Genomic DNA, 22,898 nt, shown 5'->3' on the forward strand with positions numbered 1-22,898 from the left:
TGAATGGTTAACCAAAGAGTGTTGAGGATATAAGGTTGATGGTAAACCAAGGAATGGATGAAATGAAAATGGAGGAGGGAAAAAAGGTTGAGATTATGACTCATTCCAAGAAGGATGAAAAGTGCAAATGAAGTTATCGGAAACAAATTTTTTATATTACAAATCTTGAATTGTTAATCTTTAATATATCAATATTCATATGAAATGCATTGCATTACTGATATTCATCAAAAATATTATATATAAAATCATATATAAAATACCTTAATAAATTTCTGTTTGGTATTATTATTGTTATAATAAAAATATCTTTCTTGAATATCATTGTTTAACATGAAGTTATTACAGCAATCAACTCTTTGGTATGAAAAAAATTTGGAAATTGTCGTTTACTCTTGTTTTTCTAATTTTTTGAGGATTTATAAAAAAAAATTAAATATTTATGGAAACAGGATTTGTGATAAAAGCAACTAGATTTAACTTTTTTCTTATATAATTTGTAACTAAATATAACTCAAAGTAAATTATTTTAGTTATATTTGTTATTTATACTGGTTTATATATTTATTTTGTATGGTTGCATTATTTTTTGAAAATATTTATAAAAATATGGGTTATGACAAAAAGCAACTGCGACAACTTTTTTAAACCGGTCACAAAATGTAACTCAATATAATTTTTTTAAATGAAATTCATCTTGATTGCATTGAATTTTTGTTACATTCGGTAGAATTTGATTGCAAAAACATAAATTTTATATAAACAATAATATCTGCAATTTTAGAAAAAACTAAATGTTTTAAAGAAAATAAAAGAAATAATTTATGCAGAGGAGAAGAACTTTAAAAAGCAGAGGAGATGGCTGCAAAACATCGTGCTACTGGACACTGGTTATGTACTGGTTATGTTCCAAAGAAAGTTCCTGGGGGCTTTGGAGGTTAAGCTTTCCTCACTGTTTCAGTCTAGTTCTCAATATAAAATAACAAATTTTTATCAAAGAAATAAAATTATTTACTATTAATATATTAGAAATTTCTAATATAACTCTTGTGTTAGGATAAATAAGGTTATGTTCACTCACAAATAGTTTATTGATCCTTTCGTCCTCAAAATTGTTTGCATATATTATAATTTATTATTAATTTTTTTTAAATATAAATTTAATATTTAAATTTTTATTAAAAAATTAATATTAATTATAGAATTATATATTTTTAAAAATATTAATACTTGTTTTGTGTATTACAAGAAAAACAAACAAAATGAATAGACAAGAGAAAATATATGAGTCGTAAATTTCGAGATAGATATCGAAAGTTCTCGTGAATATTGTAATTTCCTATGTCTACCTGAGTTGTATATGATCACGACTCATATTTTAATAATTTTTTAAAATATAGTTTTATAATTTATTTTTAATTTTTTTTCCCGAATAATTTTTTTTCCCGAATAATTAGATTTTTTATTTTATAAAATTATTAAAACGCGTACCAAACATTTATATATAATTAAATGGGACGGACGGAGTATGAGGATGTTTTGGTTAGTTTAAAAAAAATGACTTCTTGTTTAAAATGAACAAATGGAGTAGAAGTGAGAAATAAATAAGTTATTTAAAAAAGAAGTAGAATTCTTAGAGAAAAGTTAGTATTCTCATCTTCTTAAAAATACTTCTACTTATTTATATAAACAGGTGAAGAAAAGCAGAAACTATAAGAAAACCCAAACACGCCCTATATACCACGTCGAGAAGAAAGGACACACAATATTTATTACATTTGATTGGGATATGGAGACCAAGAAAAAGCGTAAAAAAGAGTAAAGTTAAATGAAAAATTGGTGCAGTGATGAGACCCATTTATAATTAATAATAGATTTGAGATAATCGAGGAAAGTAGTTGGTGTAAGAGCAAGTGCAATATGTTACCTATTTCATTACCTATTAATAATATAAAATAATGAATCCCAGTGAGTATTAGTGATTTAGGTACTTTGAGTGTCAACTCTAATAGCAATCCTTATATTTATTCTCCTATTATTATTTTAATAATAAATTTGAGGGGGAAGGAGGAGAAAAATAAAGAAGGAAGGAGGAAGATGAATATTTTATTCATAAATATGTAATAGGTAATGGCTAGAGGTTACCTAAAAATAGGTAATGTCTACAAGATTTGAGGATGTGCCAGTGATTTAGGTAATCACTAGCATAGTGTTAGAGTACTTCTTTTTTGATACATTCATATTATTATAAAATGAATAATACAATGAAATAAAGTAGTTGGTGTAATGGTATTTTATATTATAAATATTTATTATTTTTAAAATGTACTCCCTCCGTCTCTTTATTCTTTTCCTATTTGGGATGTCGGTACTGTTCATAACATGAGACAAATTACTAATTTACATCTAATCTATAAAACTAAATATAGTCATGAGTGATCTTGTTAGATTCGTATTCACGAGTACTTTAATACAGTGAAGTTTTTATTTTTAATGCTACTACGAAATGAAAGATATTAACGATTAAAAATGTGTGTTGGCAAACGTGAAAAGTACAAACAGGAAAAGTATTTAGAGACGGAGGGAGTATAAAATTGGTTGAACATTAAAAAGGATTGTGTATACAAATTACAAAGCACGGAAGGAGTATACTCCCTCCGTCCCACCAGATTCTTTACAGTTTCCTTATTTGGCCGTCCCATCCATTTCTTTACATCACAAAACTTTCCTAAAATAGTTAATGGGTCCCACCATTTTCCCACCATTTTCCTTCCTTTTCACACTACTTTTACTCCATCAACTCCCTTTTATATACTCCCTCCGTTTCAAATTACATGTCCACTTTCAAAAAATCACATAGTTTAAGAAAAGTGGATTTTGAGAAAAAAGAGGTACATCAAATCATTAATTGAACCTAATATGTGGTATATGGTTGATCTTGGAAATATAAATTTGAAATATGTGAAGGAGAGTTGATTTTGGAAATATAAATTTACATTGAAAGTTGAAGTGGACAAGTATTTTGAAACAAATATTTTTTTCTAAAGTGGACATGTATTTTGAAACGGAGGGAGTATTAAAAATCAATGGGTCCCACCACTTCACCCACTTTTCCTTCTCTTTTCCACTACTTTATACATATTTCTTAACCTCCGTGCCCAAACCCAACGTAAAGAATTGGATGGGACGGAGGGAGTAGAATTTAAGAAGATGGAGCATTCCTGGCCACACAAATACGCCAAAATCTGACTTGTAATATCATCACATGGACCCTACATAAAAAATCCGAATTAAATATGTAGAACGAGTATTGACAAATCTGGCGTGTGCAGTTGTTGATTCAATTTCATGATATCCCCTCAATTTTCTTTATATGCATTTCATTTTTTACATCTGCTGATTTTAAACGCAAAATAAAATTTTAGATGATTTTAAAAAATCAATCAAAAATAAAAAATCAAGAAAAGTTAATAATTTAATATTTTATAATAGATTGTTATAAAAAAATATTTATATATTGAAACGCTTCTATTTAAAAAAACCGAAGATAATAATGACAATATAAATTTTAAACACATATATTTGATGTCCAGACATACACAAACGAAACTGACCGAAGCGTGGACTTGGACTAATCAATGTTCTTTCTTGTTAAACTCATTAATATAGATACACATACATGTGTGTATTTATATTACCAACTCATTACTACTACGTCTCTCTCTCTCTCTCTTTCTCTTTCTCTCTCTCCCTGTCTCTATCTCTCTCTGAACCATCCCTGCATTTCATTCTCCTTTACCATCCACTTTCTGGAATCTTTAAACAACCTCTTAAATTCATTTCTTTGACTTGCCCTTTTCATTTCTTTGTAAATCTTGGTGACCCTTTTGAAGGCTCTCTCTGAAACTCAAGAAGATGATCTAACTCGGCCCCTGGACTCGGTCTTTTTGGTAGATAACTCAAGTCAAGAGGTGGTTTTTTCTGTCTTTTTTTTAATTTTTTTTAAATGAAATTTAAAATAGTTATGTGTTCTGTTTATTAGTATATGATTTTTATTGAGGAATGTTGGAAGACAACATTCTCTTTTGGGTTTTCTCAAAGCATGTTCTTTAAAGATTTTATTTGTTGGGCCAAAATCTAAGTTTAGTAAAAGTAAATTAATTAATTCATTCATTTATTACACGAGTTTGGTCCCAAGGGAAATTGCACAGTATCTTTGAAGATCTCCAAGATTTTTTTATGGACTTTATGTGGTGGTGGCCTGATCATCAATTTGAATTTTTATTTATTTAATTTTTTGCAATTTATTTTTTGTTGGGGTTGTATTATGTGAGGATATTGCATCAGTAAGAAGCTAAAAAAGTATGCAGCTTTTGTTTTTGATTCCCTCTATCATCTAATTGGCCATATTGATTTTGATTCTGTAATCCTTTTGCTTTCCCTTGGCTTTATCGTCTCGTTGAAACTCAGAAAATCTTGAATATTCTGTAATTACTTTCAATCCAGCTAGTTCTTATTCTTTGTGTAAGATATTCTTCCCCACTACTGTTTTATCTTTGTATGTATTGGTTCATAAAGTGGATTCCTTTAAAAGGCATGTGTTGAATTGCGGTGTTATCGACTTCGATGTTTAAATTTAGCATCGGTTGTGGAGAATGGAGATATATATTAACTTTATTAGTACTAATTTGATGTTGTAGTTTCTTGTTATATTTATTTTAAATATCTTTTTATGTTGATTCAACCTTGAAGGTGGATTGTGCAAATGTCTTTTACTCTTTTTGTGAAAATTAATATGCGGTGCCTAGCATAAATCATTCAATTTTTGATCGATTTATAACGCTTTAAAAAATGCAATTTGTTAGTGTAAGGTATGGTTTTTGTTACTTTAGACGTTATGTTAATTGATTTCTGATTAGTACAAGTAGGAGGTCATGCGTTACGACCACAGGATTCGGTTACCAGTCTTAGCCGGTCTTTCCTTTTGTTTTGCATAAACAAAACGTGATACTGGCGGTATTATATTTATACCGACTTATATTAAAGCTACTGGTTCTACTTTTATAGATTCAAATTTTGTAAGTAAACATGTGAGGGAAATGTGGACAAACTAACGTTTTTCTTGGTTCTTCTTTTGCCCGTGGTATATGCATCTTAATTCCTTTCTGGAACCTCAATATATATTATGTTGTTACTCTTCTATAGCTAATAGGTTGACCAATGACCATGTTCTGTCACCACTAAAACTCTACTTGCTCTGTTTTCAGGTTTTATATGTACTTTGAGGCTGTTTCTATTGAGTGATTGTAGTTCATATATCAGCATTGATCATTATCTTTCAATCACAACTCCATGAGCAGTCTCAAACTAGGAGTGGAGGTTGTCAGCGCCCACAACCTTATGCCCAAAGATGGCCAAGGCTCATCCAGTGCCTTTGTGGAGCTCAACTTTGATCATCAAAGATTTCGGACCACTATCAAAGAGAAGGATCTTGACCCTGTTTGGAATGAGTCTTTCTATTTCAACATCTCTAATCCAGAAAATCTACCCAATCTCACTCTCGAGGCCCATGTCTACAACAATAATAAAGCTAACAATTCCAAATCTTCCCTAGGCAAGGTTTGCATAACAGGGACATCATTTGTCCCCTACTCGGATGCTGTTGTTTTGCATTATCCTCTTGAAAAACGAAGCATTTTCTCCCGTGTTAAAGGTGAGCTTGGCTTGAAGTTATTTCTCACCGATGATCCCAACATAAAGTCCTCCAATCCCCTTCCAATGGAGAACTCTTCGCAGAAAAATTCGTTATCTGCCCAAGCTCAAGCAACTGTGCAGCAGACTCAGAATCGGTCATCAAAGGTCAAAGATGAGTCAGTTCGTACATTCCACAATCTAGCGACTCCAAAGCAGCAGCAGCAGCAGCAGCAACAGCCATATATTCCTAGTACTGCTATGCAACAACCAGTAAGATATGGTGTTGATGACATGAGACATGAATCTCGAGCTTCCAACCTTGCCCGCATGTACTCAGGTTCTTCATCGCAACCAATGGAATATGCACTGAAAGAGACTAGTCCTTTTCTTGGAGGGGGCAGAATTGTTGGAGGTCGTGTGATACGTGCAGACAAACCAGCTAGTACTTATGATCTTGTTGAACCAATGCAGTTCCTTTTTGTACGAGTTGTCAAAGCCCGGGACCTCCCGACTATGGATGTTACGGGTAGCCTTGATCCTTATGTTGAAGTACGAGTTGGAAACTATAAAGGAGTCACACAACACTTCTCGAAAACACATAACCCAGAATGGAATACAGTTTTCTCTTTCTCACGGGAGAGAGTGCAAACATCTGTATTGGAAGTTGTTGTTAAGGATAAGGATCTGTTGAAAGATGAATTTGTTGGCATTGTTCGCTATGACATAACCGATGTTCCTACACGAGTTCCTCCAGACAGTCCATTGGCACCAGAATGGTATCGCCTGGAAGACAAGAAAGGACAGAAAACCAAAGGAGAACTGATGCTTGCAGTCTGGATTGGAACACAGGCTGATGAGGCTTTTCCTGATGCTTGGCATTCCGATGCAGCTATTCCTGCTGATAGCTCAATGCCGTCCACCCACATCCGCTCTAAAGTGTACCATTCCCCAAGACTATGGTATGTTCGTGTTAATGTGATTGAGGTTCAAGACCTAGTTTTGTCTGACAAGACTCGTTTTCCGGATGTATATGTTAAAGTACAGATAGGTAGCCAGATTCTTAAAACAAAGCCAATTCAGGTACGATCTGTGAATGCAATGTGGAACGAGGATATGATGTTTGTTGCTGCTGAACCCTTTGAAGATCATCTTTTTCTTTCTGTCGAAGAACGTGGTGGCCAGAACAAAGATGAAATATTTGGAAGGGTCCTTATACCATTGAACTCTGTTGAAAAGCGTGCTGATGATAGATTGATACACTCTCGATGGTTTAATCTCCAAAAGCCAAGCATCACTGATGTTGAAGAGATAAAGAAAGAAAAATTTGCTACAAGACTCAATGTACGAGTTTGCCTTGATGGAGGGTATCATGTACTTGACGAGTCCACTCACTACAGCAGTGATCTCCGGCCAACAGCAAAACAGCTATGGAAGCCATCCATAGGTATCCTGGAACTTGGCATTTTAAATGCTGATGGTCTCCATCCAATGAAGACAAGAGATGGAAGGGGCACATCAGATACGTATTGTGTAGCCAAGTATGGCCACAAATGGATTCGAACCCGAACAATCAATGATAGTTTAAGTCCCAAGTACAATGAGCAATACACATGGGAGGTTTTTGATCCGGCAACTGTTCTCACTGTAGGTGTTTTTGATAACAGTCAGCTTCTGGAGAATGGTTCAAGTGGAAACAGAGATATGAAAATTGGTAAGGTACGTATTAGGCTTTCTACTCTTGAAACCGGTCGTGTTTATACTCACTCATACCCGTTGCTAGTACTTCATCCCTCTGGTGTAAAGAAGATGGGGGAACTGCATCTAGCAATCCGGTTTTCAAGCACGTCTATGACCAACATGATGTACATGTATTCACGACCCCTGTTGCCAAAAATGCATTATGTGAGGCCATTGACTGTGATGCAGCAAGACATGCTGCGACACCAAGCTGTCAACATAGTGGCAGCTAGACTCAGCCGTGCTGAACCACCACTTCGGAAGGAAATAGTCGAGTACATGACTGATGCGGATTCACATCTCTGGAGCATGAGGCGAAGCAAGGCAAACTTTTTCCGTTTGATGTCAGTTTTTAATGGATTATTTGCTGTTGGAAAATGGTTTGGGGAGGTTTCTATGTGGAGGAATCCTGTCACTACAGTGCTAGTGCATGCTCTATTTCTGATGCTCGTGTGTTTTCCAGAACTGATTCTTCCAACTGTGTTTCTATACATGTTTCTTATAGGACTGTGGAACTACCGATTTCGAGCAAGATATCCCCCTCACATGAACACAAGAATCTCTAATGCTGATTCAGTAAGTCGGGACGAACTTGATGAGGAATTTGACACATTTCCTACATCTCGAAGCTCAGAGGTAGTTCGGATGAGGTATGATCGGTTAAGGAGTGTGGCTGGCCGGATTCAGAGTGTGGTTGGTGACATAGCTAGCCAAGGGGAAAGAGTGCAAGCACTTCTCAGCTGGAGGGATCCACGAGCCACTACCATATTCATAACATTCTGTCTAGTAGCTGCCATTGTGTTGTATGTAACCCCTTTTCAGGTACTAGCTGTGTTGACTGGATTTTATGTCATGAGGCATCCTAGGTTCCGTCATAAGTTGCCATCTGCACCGCTCAATTTCTTCCGTAGGTTGCCTGCGAGGACTGATAGCATGCTGTGATTCTTCAGTTTATTTCCGGCTACATTTTGTCTAAATACCATTATTATGTCTGTTTGGAACTGGTTGCTTTTCTGTTGCATCTTATGTTATGAGTTGACTATATTGGTGGACAGAAGTGTATAAAAAATTGATGTCTGGGCGGAAATTATCATTGCTATCCTGTCCAATTATGAACATGTGTTTGGAAAATTAATTGTTGGGTTTCAAATGCTGGTTCGTGAATGTGGCTGATAGTGTTAGCTAATCGAGTTGTGTAGGTCTCGTAGTTTCTAGGAATGTGCCATGCTCAATCTAGATTAGAACATCATTTTCATTCCTGTGGGATCTTCATTACAGCTAAATCACCTCAGCACCTCAGCTTTTACTTGTGAGCATGTCGGATTTTCTATAAAGCTATATGAAGGGATAGAACTCGTTTATATATTTCATAATTATATTATCCTAAGCTCTTTAATTGCATGATTTTGTTATTTGATCAAACTATTCATGGTATAAAAGTCAAGTTGACAATCAAAAAGAGTGCAAGCTCTCTGTGTTGTTCTTCCTGTGATTGCGGACTTATGAGGCCAGGTCCTATGTAATGCATCAATGCCTAAGCATACTTGAGGTTTCATTGAATCAGGGTAAAATATGTAGACATTGTGATAGTTCTTGGGTGCTAGTTATGGATCATCTTTAGGACAGAGAGGATCTCCCTTCTGTCTGCGGGTTGAGAGTACTTTCTCAGTAAGCTATTTATTGAGGACGAATTAATTGCAGCACCTCTGTAATATAGATTCTATGAGATTGTCGTACTATTGCATCCTTCATTATTTCTTTGCCTTGTTCATCGCTAAACTTGTCCAGTTTGTCGATCAGCAAATCATTCGGTTCAGGTATATTTGTACTACTTGGCAATACTGAGTTACATCCGAGGTGTTTTCTTGTCTTATAATTGTTGGATATGAACAGCTCTAGTGACTGCCAAAATTTTAAATATCATAGCAGTCGATATCAAATACTATCTGCTACCAATCGGCTCACCAGACACAGTTAAAGAGACTGGCAGGACTTGATTGTTTTGGATATCAGCTTCAAACCTGCTGTATGTCTCTTTGTGTTGGCAAGCCAGTGAGATTACAAACGACAAATGATATGATTCTGAGCATTCTACTGCATCCATGATTCCTTTCGTTTTCCGTGCTCTTGTTGATTAAGCCGAAGCTAAGTTGTTTTTTGGACTCAACTGGTGAACAAACTGAGGCACAGAAGAATAGTTGCATTATCAGTTCTTCTGCTATAAATAGCTGCGCAGACATTACCAGTCATCATAACTAAGTTTACGGTGATAATGAAGAAGAACCGAGACTTTTTATCAGGATTCTCCGCTCTCACTCTCTTGCTTGCAATTATGCTTGTTGCAGAATTGCGAACACTTGATGCTGATGCCTGCAAGCCTAGCGGCAAGGTTAGGGGGAGAAAACCTCCGCGTGGACAATGCAACACTGAGAATGATTCAGACTGCTGCGTGAAAGGAAAGCTCTACACAATATACAAGTGCTCTCCTTCAGTGTCGAGCCACACGAAGGCGACCCTGACACTGAACAGCTTCCAGAAGGGCGGTGATGGTGGCGGTCCATCGGAGTGTGACAATAAGTACCACTCGGACCACACCCCAGTGGTGGCACTGTCAACAGGGTGGTTTAGTCACAGGAAGAGGTGCAAGAATTTTATTACGATTCACGGCAATGGCAGGAGCGTGAAAGCTATGGTGGTGGATGAGTGTGATTCCACAATGGGGTGTGACTCTGAACACGATTATCAGCCACCGTGCAAGAACAACATTGTGGATGCGTCGAAAGCTGTTTGGAAAGCTCTGGGAGTGCCCGAAAGTGACTGGGGAGAAATGGAAATAAAATGGTCTGATGCTTGATTTACAAGGGATTTCACATGAATAATACTTGTATCGGCTATTGATTGCAGTTCTGCAACCAATAACTTTGTGATACCTTAAAAATCTAATAAAACTACTCTTCATCTGTGTGTCAAAGTCAAAAACTACCCAATCTATCTTATTTCACGTGTCTTTTTCACTATTAGGCGGTCAATTTAATAAAATTTTGATTATTAATTTAAAAAATATGAAAAATGAATTTTAGAAGAGATTAGATATATTTTTTAATAAAATAAGTTTATTAATATTTTATGTTAAATAATATGTATAATTTACAGTTAAAATTTAGTTGATTTGATTATTTAGTAGTACAAACAAGACATATAATACGAGATGAATTGAATATTTTAATATCACAGTGTATGGTTGAGTACAAATTCAGGTATAACAAATTTGATGAAATTATATTTTGTATATGTAAAAATTAATTATATTTTTATATTTTCTACTGTGTACACAAGTATATTGGCCACGTACGAACGATTGTGATGGTATGGCATGTAAAATGTGGAAAATAATTGTATATTTCCTCAACTAATTCGATGCATGCCTTTCACTATTTATTGTGATTTGCAAGTTCTACCTTCCAAAAACAAAACAATTTGACTTAGACAAGCCCCTAATTTATACACCAGTAGTTCGTGATTGTGAGTTCTACCTTCCAACACATTATTCTGACCCAGACAACCTCATTAAACAATCATCATTCGATTTCGTATTTTCCTGTAGAACAATTCAATCATGGACGGCATCAATTTTTACAAATTTACAAACTCATCCCAGAATCACAGTAACTAATCTGAATTTATTACTTTGCAGAATTCTCGAAGAGATATGATATGGAAGAGACCTGATCTTTCATTGTGGTCACGATCTCTGCTGCAGAAAGCCTTGTGCTGGGAGATCTTCGAAGGCACATAGCCGAAACCGAGACCATAAATTTAGCCTCGTTCAAGTCGAAGGTGTGGTCGTTATTAAACCGCGGATCGATCATTTCCTGCACCTTTGCTGCATCGCTTAGAATTGGATCCGCCACTGTCGTCAGGTTTTGTTTATTTTCAGAACAGAAGGCCTCCATCCCGGTAATAAGCTCAAGAAGAATGACTCCGAAGCTGTAGACATCCTGTTTCTTGGAAGCGAGCCCTGTTTTTAGGTAGTGAGGGTCGACGTAGCCTTGGGAACCGACGATCATCCGATTATGTTTCATTGACGACGAAGAAGGTGGTGGTAACACTAACGACGAAAAGCCCATCTTGGCAGAGCCGAAATCACAGAGCTTACAGTCGTAATTCTCATCGAGCAGCACGTTTGCGGCCTTGATGTCACCGTGGACTATTTGCAAGCTACACTTATCATGCAAATATTCGATAGCTAGAGCAAGCTGGTACGCGATGACCATCCGTTTCTTCCACGAAAGAATCAAAGAATTCTTGCGACAGCCTCTCAGATTCTCGTCGAGAGTTCCGTTACACATGTAATCAAACACTAACACGCCTTCGTCGCGTTCATCACAGTAGCCCTTGAGCTTGATAATATAGGGATGAGAAACGGTGAGCAAGATTTTGAGTTCTTGCTTGAAAACCTGATTGAGCCGCTCGCTGCTGCACTGAATCTTGACAGCTGCGAGCGAGGAGTCGGAAAATTTGGCTAGATAAACAGAGCTGAAACCGCCGTGTCCGATTTTTCGAGAGGTGGAAAATTTCATCGTGAGCGCTTCGATCTCGTCCCAGACAAACTTATTGCATGGATCAGGTTTGGTGGCATCAGGTGCTGCAACGAGGTCATCATGCACGCGTTTACGTCGAATCTTGAACTTGAAGAACTTGAGGATGGCCATGACAAACAGTAATGAAAATTGTAGGGAAATGAAAATAATGAAGTGTTGATGATGAGTTTGTTGGGATGATATTTAAGGACCGGGAGCCAGGTGGATATTGCAGAGTGCAGAGGAAGTAGCCGAGAAGATTGAATTTTTGTAGCTCAAAATATAAAAATGCAGCAGCAACACTTGCAGACAAATAGTACCATTCTTGGTGCTTTAATGTGTTGCTCGTGTGATATTAAGTTACATTCTTCTCCGTCCACGTCAGCCAGCCTTCTATTTTTTTAAAAAAAAGTTGATCAAAATACGTTAAGCATAAAATTGTTTTATTCACAATAATAGAATAATTAATATTTATCACATGTGGCTGTAAACTTATATGTTTGTAAGAGATATACAAGTAGGAAAGCAGGAAATATGAAAAAAAACAAATTAGACTCTTTTGTTAATAATATAATAAAATTTTGTTATAAATAAAATTATATTATGTCATATGCTAGTACATTAAATTTGTGGTACTCGTGAGTCCAGACCCGGGGATGAAAGCAGAAGTTTTGGAAGCCTACTGACACGAGTATTTTCCAAAACGGGTATTATATCCAATTGTTCACGATTTTATATATGAGACTCTTTTAATTTAGTATAATTATCATATATCTATTAAGCCTAGTTTTTTTAAACAAGATATTAAACCTACTTAAAATTACACTTTATTATAAGACATATAAATTTGTGATTAAACTAAAATTTTAGCTTCAATAATATAGGGAATTTACCCTGCAGCTTACTCTTTTCGCTTCTTAATGACTGGATTTTTGCGGGCACACACACATATAATAATTTCATTTTATTAAAATCTATATCTAATTTATCTTAATATGCAATCCTTATATTATCATGATTTACGAATAAATATATATGTGTGGGATCCGATATTATTATGAATAATACTGTTTACTCATATTAGTATTTGAAAATAATTTTGCCATGACTAATTTAAACGGTGAAATAATAATTACTGATGGTCATCAAAAATAAACCGGGCGTGAATAAAAATCTATGGTTGATATATTTTTGAGTCCCAGCATAAGTATATCTTAAGGCTAAAAATGTAAGTGGATGAATCAAATATATTCCATTAAGCTTTAACAACCGACTACCTAATAGCTGACCGGCGCCTATACAAACGCTCCAATGTATCCTTGATCCAACACCGACAGACAAATTAGTAGCACCCCCTTATATTTATTTGTTCTAAATACGTTCTGCTCGGGTGGCTTTTATAACTAAAAAACTTTAGACCTTGCCCATTATGTTTGACTCATCTCTTTAATACTCCCTCCGTCCCTTTTTACATGTCCATTTTGACTTTTGACCAATCAAAATGACTTTATTTTGACTGAACTTTACATGTATCAAATAACTGAGAAAAATAATAAAAATTATATCAATAGAAAGTATATTTAGTTTATTTTAATATGCAACTTTCAGATTTTAAAAATAATGAGTAGATAATTTGTAATGTTTAGTCAAAAATTAGTCAATTTGACTCCTCGAAATGCAAAATGGACATGTAAAAAGGGACGGAGGGAGTACCCATCACCTACTAGTTGTACACACAATTTATTTAGCGCATCCCTTATATTTATTTGTTCTAAATACGTTCTGCTCGGGTGGCTTTTATAACTAAAAAACTTTAGACCTTGCCCATTATGTTTGACTCATCTCTTTAATACTCCCTCCGTCCCTTTTTACATGTCCATTTTGACTTTTGACCAATCAAAATGACTTTATTTTGACTGAACTTTACATGTATCAAATAACTGAGAAAAATAATAAAAATTATATCAATAGAAAGTATATTTAGTTTATTTTAATATGCAACTTTCAGATTTTAAAAATAATGAGTAGATAATTTGTAATGTTTAGTCAAAAATTAGTCAATTTGACTCCTCGAAATGCAAAATGGACATGTAAAAAGGGACGGAGGGAGTACCCATCACCTACTAGTTGTACACACAATTTATTTAGCGCATCGGCTAAATTTAAAAAAGAAATATTTACTATTGTCCTTAAGTAAAATAAATATTTCTTTTGAATTTATCTCTTTAAATAAATTTATTAAAATGCAGCTTGTTGAGTTTAAAATTAGTAATATAATAATATATTATAAATTATCTTGAATTATATATATTTTTATGAAATCAAAGTTAAGAAATCAAAATAGATCAGAAGAAAGTAATAATAAAAAATTATTTCTCACATTGATAAAATTTACTTATAAATTTATTAAACAAACAATACAAACAAAACGAGAGCTTAAAAGTCTAGCTAAACACCCATATTTCTATTTCATTTTAATCTCCAACTAATTCCTGAAACATCAGTATAAATATTATTATTTCAACTTCTGATATGTTAGAAAAAGAATTAAAAAGTATGCTTTAAATATTTCAGTATTAATATTATAAAATCCCAATTCCGAATTGTATACATTCTGTATATTAAAAAAAAAGGAAGTGAATTAAGTTAGGATAAACCTATCTACCAAAAACTATGTTAGGACGGTAGTACTCATGAAAGGTTCGAGAGGTCCCATGCAGATTTAATTCAGACCATGAAATCCAATAGGTAGCAAAAATGAATAATTAAAGAATAGACTTTGGTCACTTTCCTACGCGCACCATATCTTTATAATAATGTTTCATCATATTTAAAATAAATCGTATCGCAATGTCTTTCCGGCACCTTGTTGATTGATACTCCCTCCGTCCCAGCCAATTCTTTACGTTTGGTTTGGGCACGGAGGTTAAGAAATATGTATAAAGTAGCGGAGAATAGGAAGAAAAGTGGGTGAAGTGGTGGGACCCATCAATTTTTAATGAATAAAAGAGAGATAATGGAGGAAAAGTAGTGTGAAAAGGGAGTAAAAGTGGTGTGAAAAGGGATGAAAAGTTGGAAAGTGGTGGGACCCATTTACTATTTTTAGTAAGTTTTGGAATGTAAAGAATTGGATGGGACATCCCAAAAAGGAAACTGTAAAGAACCTGGTGGGACGGAGGGAGTAAGTTGGTAGAGGTGCATGGATACTAACCAATAGAGACCAATACTTTCAGCATCATTTTTTGTCATTTTCCAAGGAAGCTGCTTTCTATTTTTCAGGTCCACTTGTGTCCATTTCAAAATAATAATTATTCTGATTTTTTTATTTTTAAATTATTATTCAGAGTTCAAATATTTATTCAAAATAAAAAATTTAAAACTAATTAGTCAAATTATTATTTTTTTAGTCAAAGACTCAAAGTAACTGGATCCCACGGGAGTTGTGTACAGCAAGCTTAACGATGGTTCCCTTAATTTCAAGACCGCTAATTTGACCCTTCGTGCTTTAGTCGTGAAACAAGTCTATACAACAAGCTTTACATGCTAATCCTCTGTTTAGATAGTGGATTAGTGATAATAATGTCTGGTTCTTTTTCTTCTTTTTTTTCTGGTTACCCTGTCTGGTTCTTTTTTGATATGACGGTAAAGTTCTTTCTGGATATGTAATTTTTAATTCAACGTTATATTCTGTCTTGATTATTTATTGCTAATATGTAGTTTACAAGTTTTTAATCAAGCAAACTTATATATTTATATACTAGCATTAATTTTAATAATAATTCTCGGGAGCTAGAATCGAATCATGGACAAAAAGGATGTGTACTTGGAGTTATTAGAAAACTTTATAAATTATGCATATAGATCATACATGGTATTTATCAAAGAAATTTACAAAATTAAAATGAAAAACTAAAATAAATTGCAGTAGTATTGGAACCGCGGAGAATTAAAATATATGTTACACGTACAAAAATACATTCAAAAATTAAAATCTGATTAGATGATCCGATGCCGAAAAACTACTAAAACCTCCTGATATCTTTGGGTGGCTTATAGTTAAGGGGATGAGTTTCTGGGGTGGCATTTTCATCCTCTTTCCACATTTTGATGGTCTTGTCAGCTTCACATGTAACAAGCCTTGAACCAGTTACGTCGAATGCAGTAGCATAAATTCCAGCTTCACTGTCCAATGAACCTGAGGGTGCGCCAATGTTTATATTAAAAACGCTAATGTTGTATTAAACGCTTATAACAGCTACCACAAGCAAAATATGAATATGATCGTCAGACATATATACCTGGCTGAACAATTGTTTGCTTCTGTTGGAAATTATGGCCACTCTTCCAGTCCCAGAACCACATACTCCCATTATCACCTACAGACAATAAAACAATAGAAGGGGGGAAAAAGTTTAGACTTCTAGTCATGAAATCTTTATGTATGACACTTGTTGGATAAAACAAAACTGAGAAAAAATACAGAAATGATCCAGCAGCTTTGGGTATATGATTCACAAGTTTAGACACACTTATTTACAATATCATACGAGTATATGATTCAAAAGTTTAAACACACTTATATGCAATATAATTGAGTGTGTCTGCGACATTTATCAATGGATGTTCCTACCTCCTGTAACCATCACACCATCTTCATTGACTGCCATGGCATTAATTATGGTCTTCTGCTGTGAGCTGCAAAAAAGAGTTGGGGTTTTTTCAAATTTGAACAATTCAAAGAACGTCAAGAAACATCCTTGCTCTCTATTTCTATATAAATATATAAATATATTTTTTTAATGAACAAGAATTAGTCATGTCTTTCTACAATTAAAGTACAATGTTGTAACTATTGTAACTACAAAGAGTGTGTTCAAAAACTCACAGCATGTTATGCAAAAACTCTCCTTTTGGAAGATTAAATTTTTTGATGTTGTCAGCTGATGCAGATGCAAAGCAGTCCCTGCAAAAAGGAGGATGGCATTAGACCAAATTAAAACCCTACAGATATTAAGCCGCCATGGGAAGATCAACTGTAGGACCAACAGAAAGGAGAGAAAAATAATATTTAGTTGATACATACTCGATAGGGTGCTGAGCCATTGCACGTACAGACTTCTTATGGTGTGTGAGAGTTGCCATTGTTTTGCCTGCAATATAAGAGTAAATGAGAACCGTACCCAATAAGGAACAACTATGAATATCAGAGAGAAAAGTATCTTAATATCCTTCACCATATCGGAGGTCCCAAAACTTTATGGTTGAGTCATGGGAGCCAGTTACAACTTGTGGATCCTGAAAGCAACAGTAAAAAATGAGATTCAGCTCCAACAATAATAATTATTAGACCCATAAGCAGCTATTAACTTCCATTAACAGCAATACTACAAATGTGTATCAGTTAGGTTTTGATGAAATTGTTAACAGTTGCTCAATAATGGAAGTTATATATTGCCTTTCTATGGTTATCATCAGTTCCATTCTTCTGGTTGGGTTTAAGTTTCAAAAAATATTGATTATTACTATTAAGATTTTAATTTAATTCATTTTTATACAAGGAGTTTTATCATAACACTCAAACTTTAAAATGCTCTCATGTCACCGCACAAAACTGAGCTCTAACAATAATATAGATATGAGGTTCAGTAGTTCTGACAAATTAATGCATACCAGGGGTCGTGTAAAAACTGAACAAACTGTGTTATCATGACCAGACAGTGCATGAATTTGCATCTTGCTGCGTATATCCCAGACCTGTAAAAGTTGTTAAATTAGGATATAGAACTGATAGAGAGTTAAAATCTGTCAACTTTTAGCTATTAACCAATAGGAAATACAAGGTGTTATATGCAATCATACCCGACACACAGAATCACGACCCCCTGTAAGCAGAATGTCAATATTGGGATGCATAGCCAAGCAATAAACTCCACTGAGGTGACCGTGGTAAGACCTGATAACCTTTAAAAGGTGGGAAATATCAATAATTAAGTTTATTAGAAATACTAGCATAGCCATAGTCCATAAAGAAGCTTTTTATCAAACCTTATTTTGTTCAAGATCCCAGCATTTAACTTGTTTGTCATCACCCGCAGAGAACATATAGGTATGTCTCTTACTAACAGCAAGGCCTACAAGAAAGAGACATATTATAACTTTAACAACATGTTAATAGTATAAGCATATATAGATATACAGTCACTAACGAAAAAGAACGGAAGGAGTGAGCTGGTAGGAACTAAACCTCTTATTTGTTCAATGTGTCCTGTGAGAGTGAGCTTTAAATTTCCGGTTACTACATCCCATATCTTGACAAAATAAGAAACCAGAAGTCTCAGTACTTGGCTTAATAAATAATGGAAATAACAATATACTGTAGTCTGTACATCAGTGTTTTGGCTCAAAGTCTCTAGCATATATATGCAACACAGACACACACATTATAATCTATAATTTCCCTTACAAACAAAGAGTATCAGCTGCATTAGACAGTTATGCTAAATTGCCTACAAGAAATCACATTATAATCTATAATTTCCCTTAAATTTGCTCTGTTCGATATAGAGCCTATATGGATTGGCTAAAAACTAAAATAAAGTGCTTGTGTTTTAAAAAAGCAGCTACTTGTTAGGAAATGTTCTGCTATTAGTAAATAGGAGTCATTAGTAATTTAGTAGTCAATTGTGATGTACAGAGTTTGCAGGGTATTTCAGGATAGTTGTGTCATTCTATGTTGGTTTGTTATGCACTTAGTATAAAATTATAAATACCTGAGGAGTCTGTATTTTTCATGATTTTGAAACTATTATCAGAATATGGAAACGGGATCTTCACCAACCTCTTTCTCTAGATTTCTGTTAACTTTCTCTTGATTTGCTTCTCTCTCAACTCGCCAGTCATTTCTCTACTAATTTCTACCTAAATCACTGCAAATCTCTTTTCTCTACATTTCTAGCTATATCTTCTACAATTACTATAGAAAACACCAAAAAATACTTATATAACTCACATTTATACACTGTCAGTTGAGAATTCCTGAAACTACCTAGGTGATATTTTCTGAGTCCTAAGCAATAATATTTTGGTTTTTAGCTAAACGAGGAAAGGGCATAGTCTTATATCTTGGGTAGACATTAGAAAGAGTTTCAAACCTTTAAACTTGGGATTGGCTATATCACACAGACCAAGTAAAAGGTCCTCTTCACTACTTAGGTTTTGTATTTGAAACAGGAAATGACATACAGGAACCATTGTTGTATCGACCAAATGCAGTTGTTGAGGAAAACACCATAAACAAAAGTTGAGGATATAATTTGGAAACTTATTACCTTGATAGTACGATCTGCAGAACCTGTGCAGAACCACTCATTACTTGGATCAAAAGCAACAGATCTCACCCATCCCAAATGGCCACTTATAACCTGTACATGGAATTAATTATAATCATATTATATAATAACACTAAATGATACTACTCACACTCTAAAACATAATACCCAACATCTCAAGAAAACTTCCCTCCCGCCTTCCCATCGAAAATCTTAAGGTTCTTACCCTATAGTTTTTCCATGGAGCACGCCATATGGGACGCGGCCATCTGCTTGGTATTCTTTCCATGAGAGCAGCAGTTGAGAGGTTTCTGCAATGCAGTAGTAGAAAGAATTAAGATAGGGCCTCTTATTTCAAAGATGCATATAAATATTTGATACCAGTACACATTAATAGAAGACCAAATGATTTTGCCACACTTTCAGAGTACAGGAACAAAACCTGTCAGATGAACCATGAGCAGGAATAATTGTTGTGCTTTTGCCAGAAAAACTACCATCCCCGCTGCCAAACCTAAAACATATGGTGGACGTGCTTGATTCAGTACCCAGAGCATATTTAGAGAGAATTTAGGCACACAAATCAAGGCAATTAAGTATACTTAGACATTTGAGAATCTTGGGAGCCTGGGAGGGTCTTTTTTTTTATGCCTTAAATATAATGGAATAGTTAATATTATCCTATACCTCAAGATATCAATGGCAAAGAAACACTTTATGAGAAGAATGAGTAAGATACAAAAATTTAATACAACTAAATGAATTAAAGTAAGACATACGGGCCCTTAGGTTGACTGGAAGGAACAACCACCAATTCGTTTTGAGCTCCTTTTTTCAGATCTCCAGAACTTTCAGGCCCTGAAAGCATTAAAACTTGTGGTTAGAGTATATGTGCCATAGTTTATCTACCTTAGAATTATCAAAGCAGAATATTTATTAGAAAAATAATAAGCCGCCCAAAAGTCCAAATTGTTTACAGAGCAGCAAATAAGCCAGTCCTCAAGGGTTACTAGTGCTAATTTCTCAATTCTGTGGCAGTTAAGCATAATGTTATATCTGTTAGACGTGTTAAAATACAGACACAATGACTGCAGAAACATAAATAACTATATTTGGGTTTAATTACTATAGAAAATAACTATATTTAGGTTTAATTACTATAGAAACAGCACTAGTTTTGTTTCAACATTGAACTTGCACCTTAATGACCAAACTGAACCACGCCATCTCACCGCATGGTCATTGTTAGTTTACTGCTTTGGAAAAAAGCATACACTCCCAAGAAGGCTCGAGCCTTCAACGAAATCAAATGTCAACATAACTAATACTTTGGGTCTCTAATACTACTTAAAGTGAACAAAAATGTCTAAACCAGGACTGTTAGCAACAAACTGGTGATGGAAACACAGGAATTATTACGAAACATAGTGCAATTAGGTTTTAGGTTTTCAATTACGGGCTCGCCTCTGCAACTACGTAGCCAATTTACTCCTAACTCTACAAAGATAACAAAGCTTAGACAATGGCCAAGATAAACTAAAACGCACAACCCAAATGTAGTGATGCATAATGTACCACCATTTAAACCTTCACTTAGATTATACCTCACTTGCCATAGCAAGAAAAATATTGCAACAATTCTGCAGTCATGAGTAAAATAGGTATTGCAATAATAACAATAAAGATTACTCTACAAATCACAAATACAGCACCAAAAAGGTTCCATACCAGTAAGTGCAAGAGTAGTAGAAGCCTGCGGGACTTGTTGTACAGCCGGTTTAACATGAGACGGCTTAGCCACCGTACTTCCAATACTCCCATACTCAGCATTCAACTTCAATATCAAAATAACCAAAAATCAAAAAACTAATCGAAATCACAACGAACAATCCCTTCTAATACATTATTCTTACACATGCTTAAAAATCACAACACTAACCTTATAGCTCAGCCTAATCTTCTTGCTGCAAAAAAACCAATCAAACCCAATATAAATCAGATTTTTATCCAAGAACCACCAAGAAACAATACAAACACGCACCAAAAAGAAAACCCAAGATTAATTTTACAAATTGGGACTAAACAAAATTAGGGTTTTGAAAAAGAGGGAAAAAGATTGTGTAACCTTTCAGGGTTGGGAGGAGGAAACTGAGAGTGAGAAGGAGCAAAGAGATCAAGGGCCCTCTTTAAAGATTTGAAGCTCAGCTTCTTCAGCGACTGTGGCTCTACCGGAAGCTCTGTCTCCATGATTGGCCCTATGGTCTCTCTTGTGTTCAAGAACGTATAGATACAGAGACTGTATGTATATTTCTTGCTTGCAAAACCTCAATATAGAATGGACTTTATTTAGGATTCGGTTGTTGTGTATATATAGCAGAACTCAAACAATAATTAAAAATAATATTATGTAAATTTTGCAAAAGTAATAATCTATTTAAACTCTATTACAAATATACTAGCTTATAACCCGTGCAATGCACGGGCGGTTAACTTATTTGTTATTTTATTATATATATTTTAAAGTTACCTAATTTTATTGTAAAAATAAAACTATGATAGAATAACATGGTTTAATAAATTTTTTACTTAACAGTTGGATAAATTCTTCATAGTTAAGCCCGTTAAATGGCTAATTGAAAATTAGGTCGAACATATATATTTTAATGAGAATGTTAAAATATTTTCTTTTACATGTTATAATTTAAGGTGGCCTATAAACTCAGATATAAACTAACCAATCAACCTTTGATATTTAGTTAATAATAATTAATAATATGGTATAAAACATACGCATGAACCAAATACCTCCCCATCCTACTAACCTAAATTTGATGATTAAAAAGAATAATTATTTATATAAATAGGCCCAGAATAATTGGTTATATAGATAAGCCCGTATTTTGGCCCAAGTACCGACCGACCGACCAAACTTTTAATGTTTCGGCTTTAATAGTATAGTATAGATAGTATAGATATAGCATAAGTGTTTCTAATAGCAAAAAGCTCAATGATCGGATCCTTTATATTTTATGTAAGCGTAATTTTTATTTAAATAAAAAATTTATAATATAAAAATAACCGATTCTCAAAATATTTATTCTAAAAATTTCTGAATGATTTTTGCATTTTAATAGTGAATATACTTTTTTTATCATTTCCTAACTTTTCATATTTATATATGAGTTTATAACTAATTACACAACAACCGAATACAAAAGTTAGGAAATATATTTGTTTTATTAATTACATATAAAATGATAATTAATTTAAAAAATGTGGTAGCATATATATTGCTGCCTTGCTGGTATAGCAAGCGGAAAAAAAATATGATATTAAATTATTTTAATTTTAACATATGTGCAAAGAGAATTTGCTTAAACAGTCTCGATTATTTTTTGTCGAAAAAATTATTAGGAAAAACACTTTAATGCAAAAAAGGATACAGCGTAGAGGGCCCAACCGGGTTCGAACCGGTGACCTATTGATCTGCAGTCAATTGCTCTACCACTGAGCTATGGACCCCTTGTCTCTAACTTTAGTAAACTCAGAAACATAACAC

The 22,898-nt window shown here is 34.2% G+C and overlaps 4 protein-coding genes and 1 non-coding gene across 5 annotated transcripts; 2 read left to right on the plus strand and 3 right to left on the minus strand.

Annotated features, from left to right (window-relative positions):
* Positions 1 to 3,690: 3,690 nt before the first annotated feature.
* On the plus strand, positions 3,691 to 8,566 carry LOC108209178 (multiple C2 domain and transmembrane region protein 7). The gene is made up of 2 exons (XM_064088502.1): positions 3,691 to 3,971; positions 5,268 to 8,566. The coding sequence occupies exon 2, from the start codon at positions 5,353 to 5,355 to the stop codon at positions 8,371 to 8,373; it is 3,021 nt and encodes a 1,006-aa protein (XP_063944572.1). The 5' UTR covers positions 3,691 to 3,971; positions 5,268 to 5,352; the 3' UTR covers positions 8,374 to 8,566.
* Positions 8,567 to 9,574: 1,008 nt separating this feature from the next.
* Positions 9,575 to 10,409, plus strand: LOC108208456 (kiwellin-1). Its single transcript, XM_017378985.2, has one exon. It carries the CDS (start codon positions 9,704 to 9,706, stop codon positions 10,283 to 10,285), a length of 582 nt encoding a protein of 193 aa, XP_017234474.1. The 5' UTR covers positions 9,575 to 9,703; the 3' UTR covers positions 10,286 to 10,409.
* A 489-nt stretch (positions 10,410 to 10,898) lies between these two features.
* Positions 10,899 to 12,332, minus strand: LOC108206827 (probable receptor-like protein kinase At4g10390). Its single transcript, XM_017377243.2, has one exon. It carries the CDS (start codon positions 12,141 to 12,143, stop codon positions 11,115 to 11,117), a length of 1,029 nt encoding a protein of 342 aa, XP_017232732.1. The 5' UTR covers positions 12,144 to 12,332; the 3' UTR covers positions 10,899 to 11,114.
* Positions 12,333 to 15,840: 3,508 nt separating this feature from the next.
* On the minus strand, positions 15,841 to 21,687 carry LOC108205772 (protein pleiotropic regulatory locus 1). Its single transcript, XM_017375838.2, has 17 exons — positions 21,465 to 21,687; positions 21,279 to 21,303; positions 21,068 to 21,173; positions 20,119 to 20,197; positions 19,782 to 19,853; positions 19,566 to 19,650; positions 19,340 to 19,432; positions 18,256 to 18,319; positions 18,057 to 18,142; positions 17,871 to 17,972; positions 17,682 to 17,765; positions 17,246 to 17,306; positions 17,095 to 17,161; positions 16,897 to 16,974; positions 16,642 to 16,706; positions 16,310 to 16,387; positions 15,841 to 16,206 (listed from the first exon to the last, which is right to left on the minus strand). Exons 1-17 carry the CDS (start codon positions 21,584 to 21,586, stop codon positions 16,034 to 16,036), a joined length of 1,440 nt encoding a protein of 479 aa, XP_017231327.1. The 5' UTR covers positions 21,587 to 21,687; the 3' UTR covers positions 15,841 to 16,033.
* Positions 21,688 to 22,789: 1,102 nt separating this feature from the next.
* Positions 22,790 to 22,861, minus strand: TRNAC-GCA (transfer RNA cysteine (anticodon GCA)). The gene has a single exon. It is a non-coding gene; the product is annotated as a tRNA-Cys (tRNA).
* Between the last annotated feature and the right edge of the window lie 37 nt (positions 22,862 to 22,898).

The sequence above is a fragment of the Daucus carota genome, chromosome 2 (assembly GCF_001625215.2).
Source record: "Daucus carota subsp. sativus chromosome 2, DH1 v3.0, whole genome shotgun sequence".
Taxonomy (NCBI): Eukaryota; Viridiplantae; Streptophyta; class Magnoliopsida; order Apiales; family Apiaceae; genus Daucus; species Daucus carota.

Bases quoted from the DNA above. Each gene is read 5' to 3' on its own strand.
- LOC108209178 (XM_064088502.1), top strand. From the start codon at position 5,353: ATGAGCAGTCTCAAACTAGGAGTGGAGGTTGTCAGCGCCCACAACCTT.
- LOC108208456 (XM_017378985.2), top strand. From the start codon at position 9,704: ATGAAGAAGAACCGAGACTTTTTATCAGGATTCTCCGCTCTCACTCTC.
- LOC108206827 (XM_017377243.2), bottom strand. From the start codon at position 12,143: ATGGCCATCCTCAAGTTCTTCAAGTTCAAGATTCGACGTAAACGCGTG.
- LOC108205772 (XM_017375838.2), bottom strand. From the start codon at position 21,586: ATGGAGACAGAGCTTCCGGTAGAGCCACAGTCGCTGAAGAAGCTGAGC. The intron at 21,174-21,278 runs GTTAGTGTTGTG...TTGATATTGAAG, and splicing joins AGATTAGGCTGAGCTATAAG to TTGAATGCTGAGTATGGGAG. The intron at 16,207-16,309 runs GTATATATGTCT...GCGCACCCTCAG, and splicing joins GCAAACAATTGTTCAGCCAG to GTTCATTGGACAGTGAAGCT.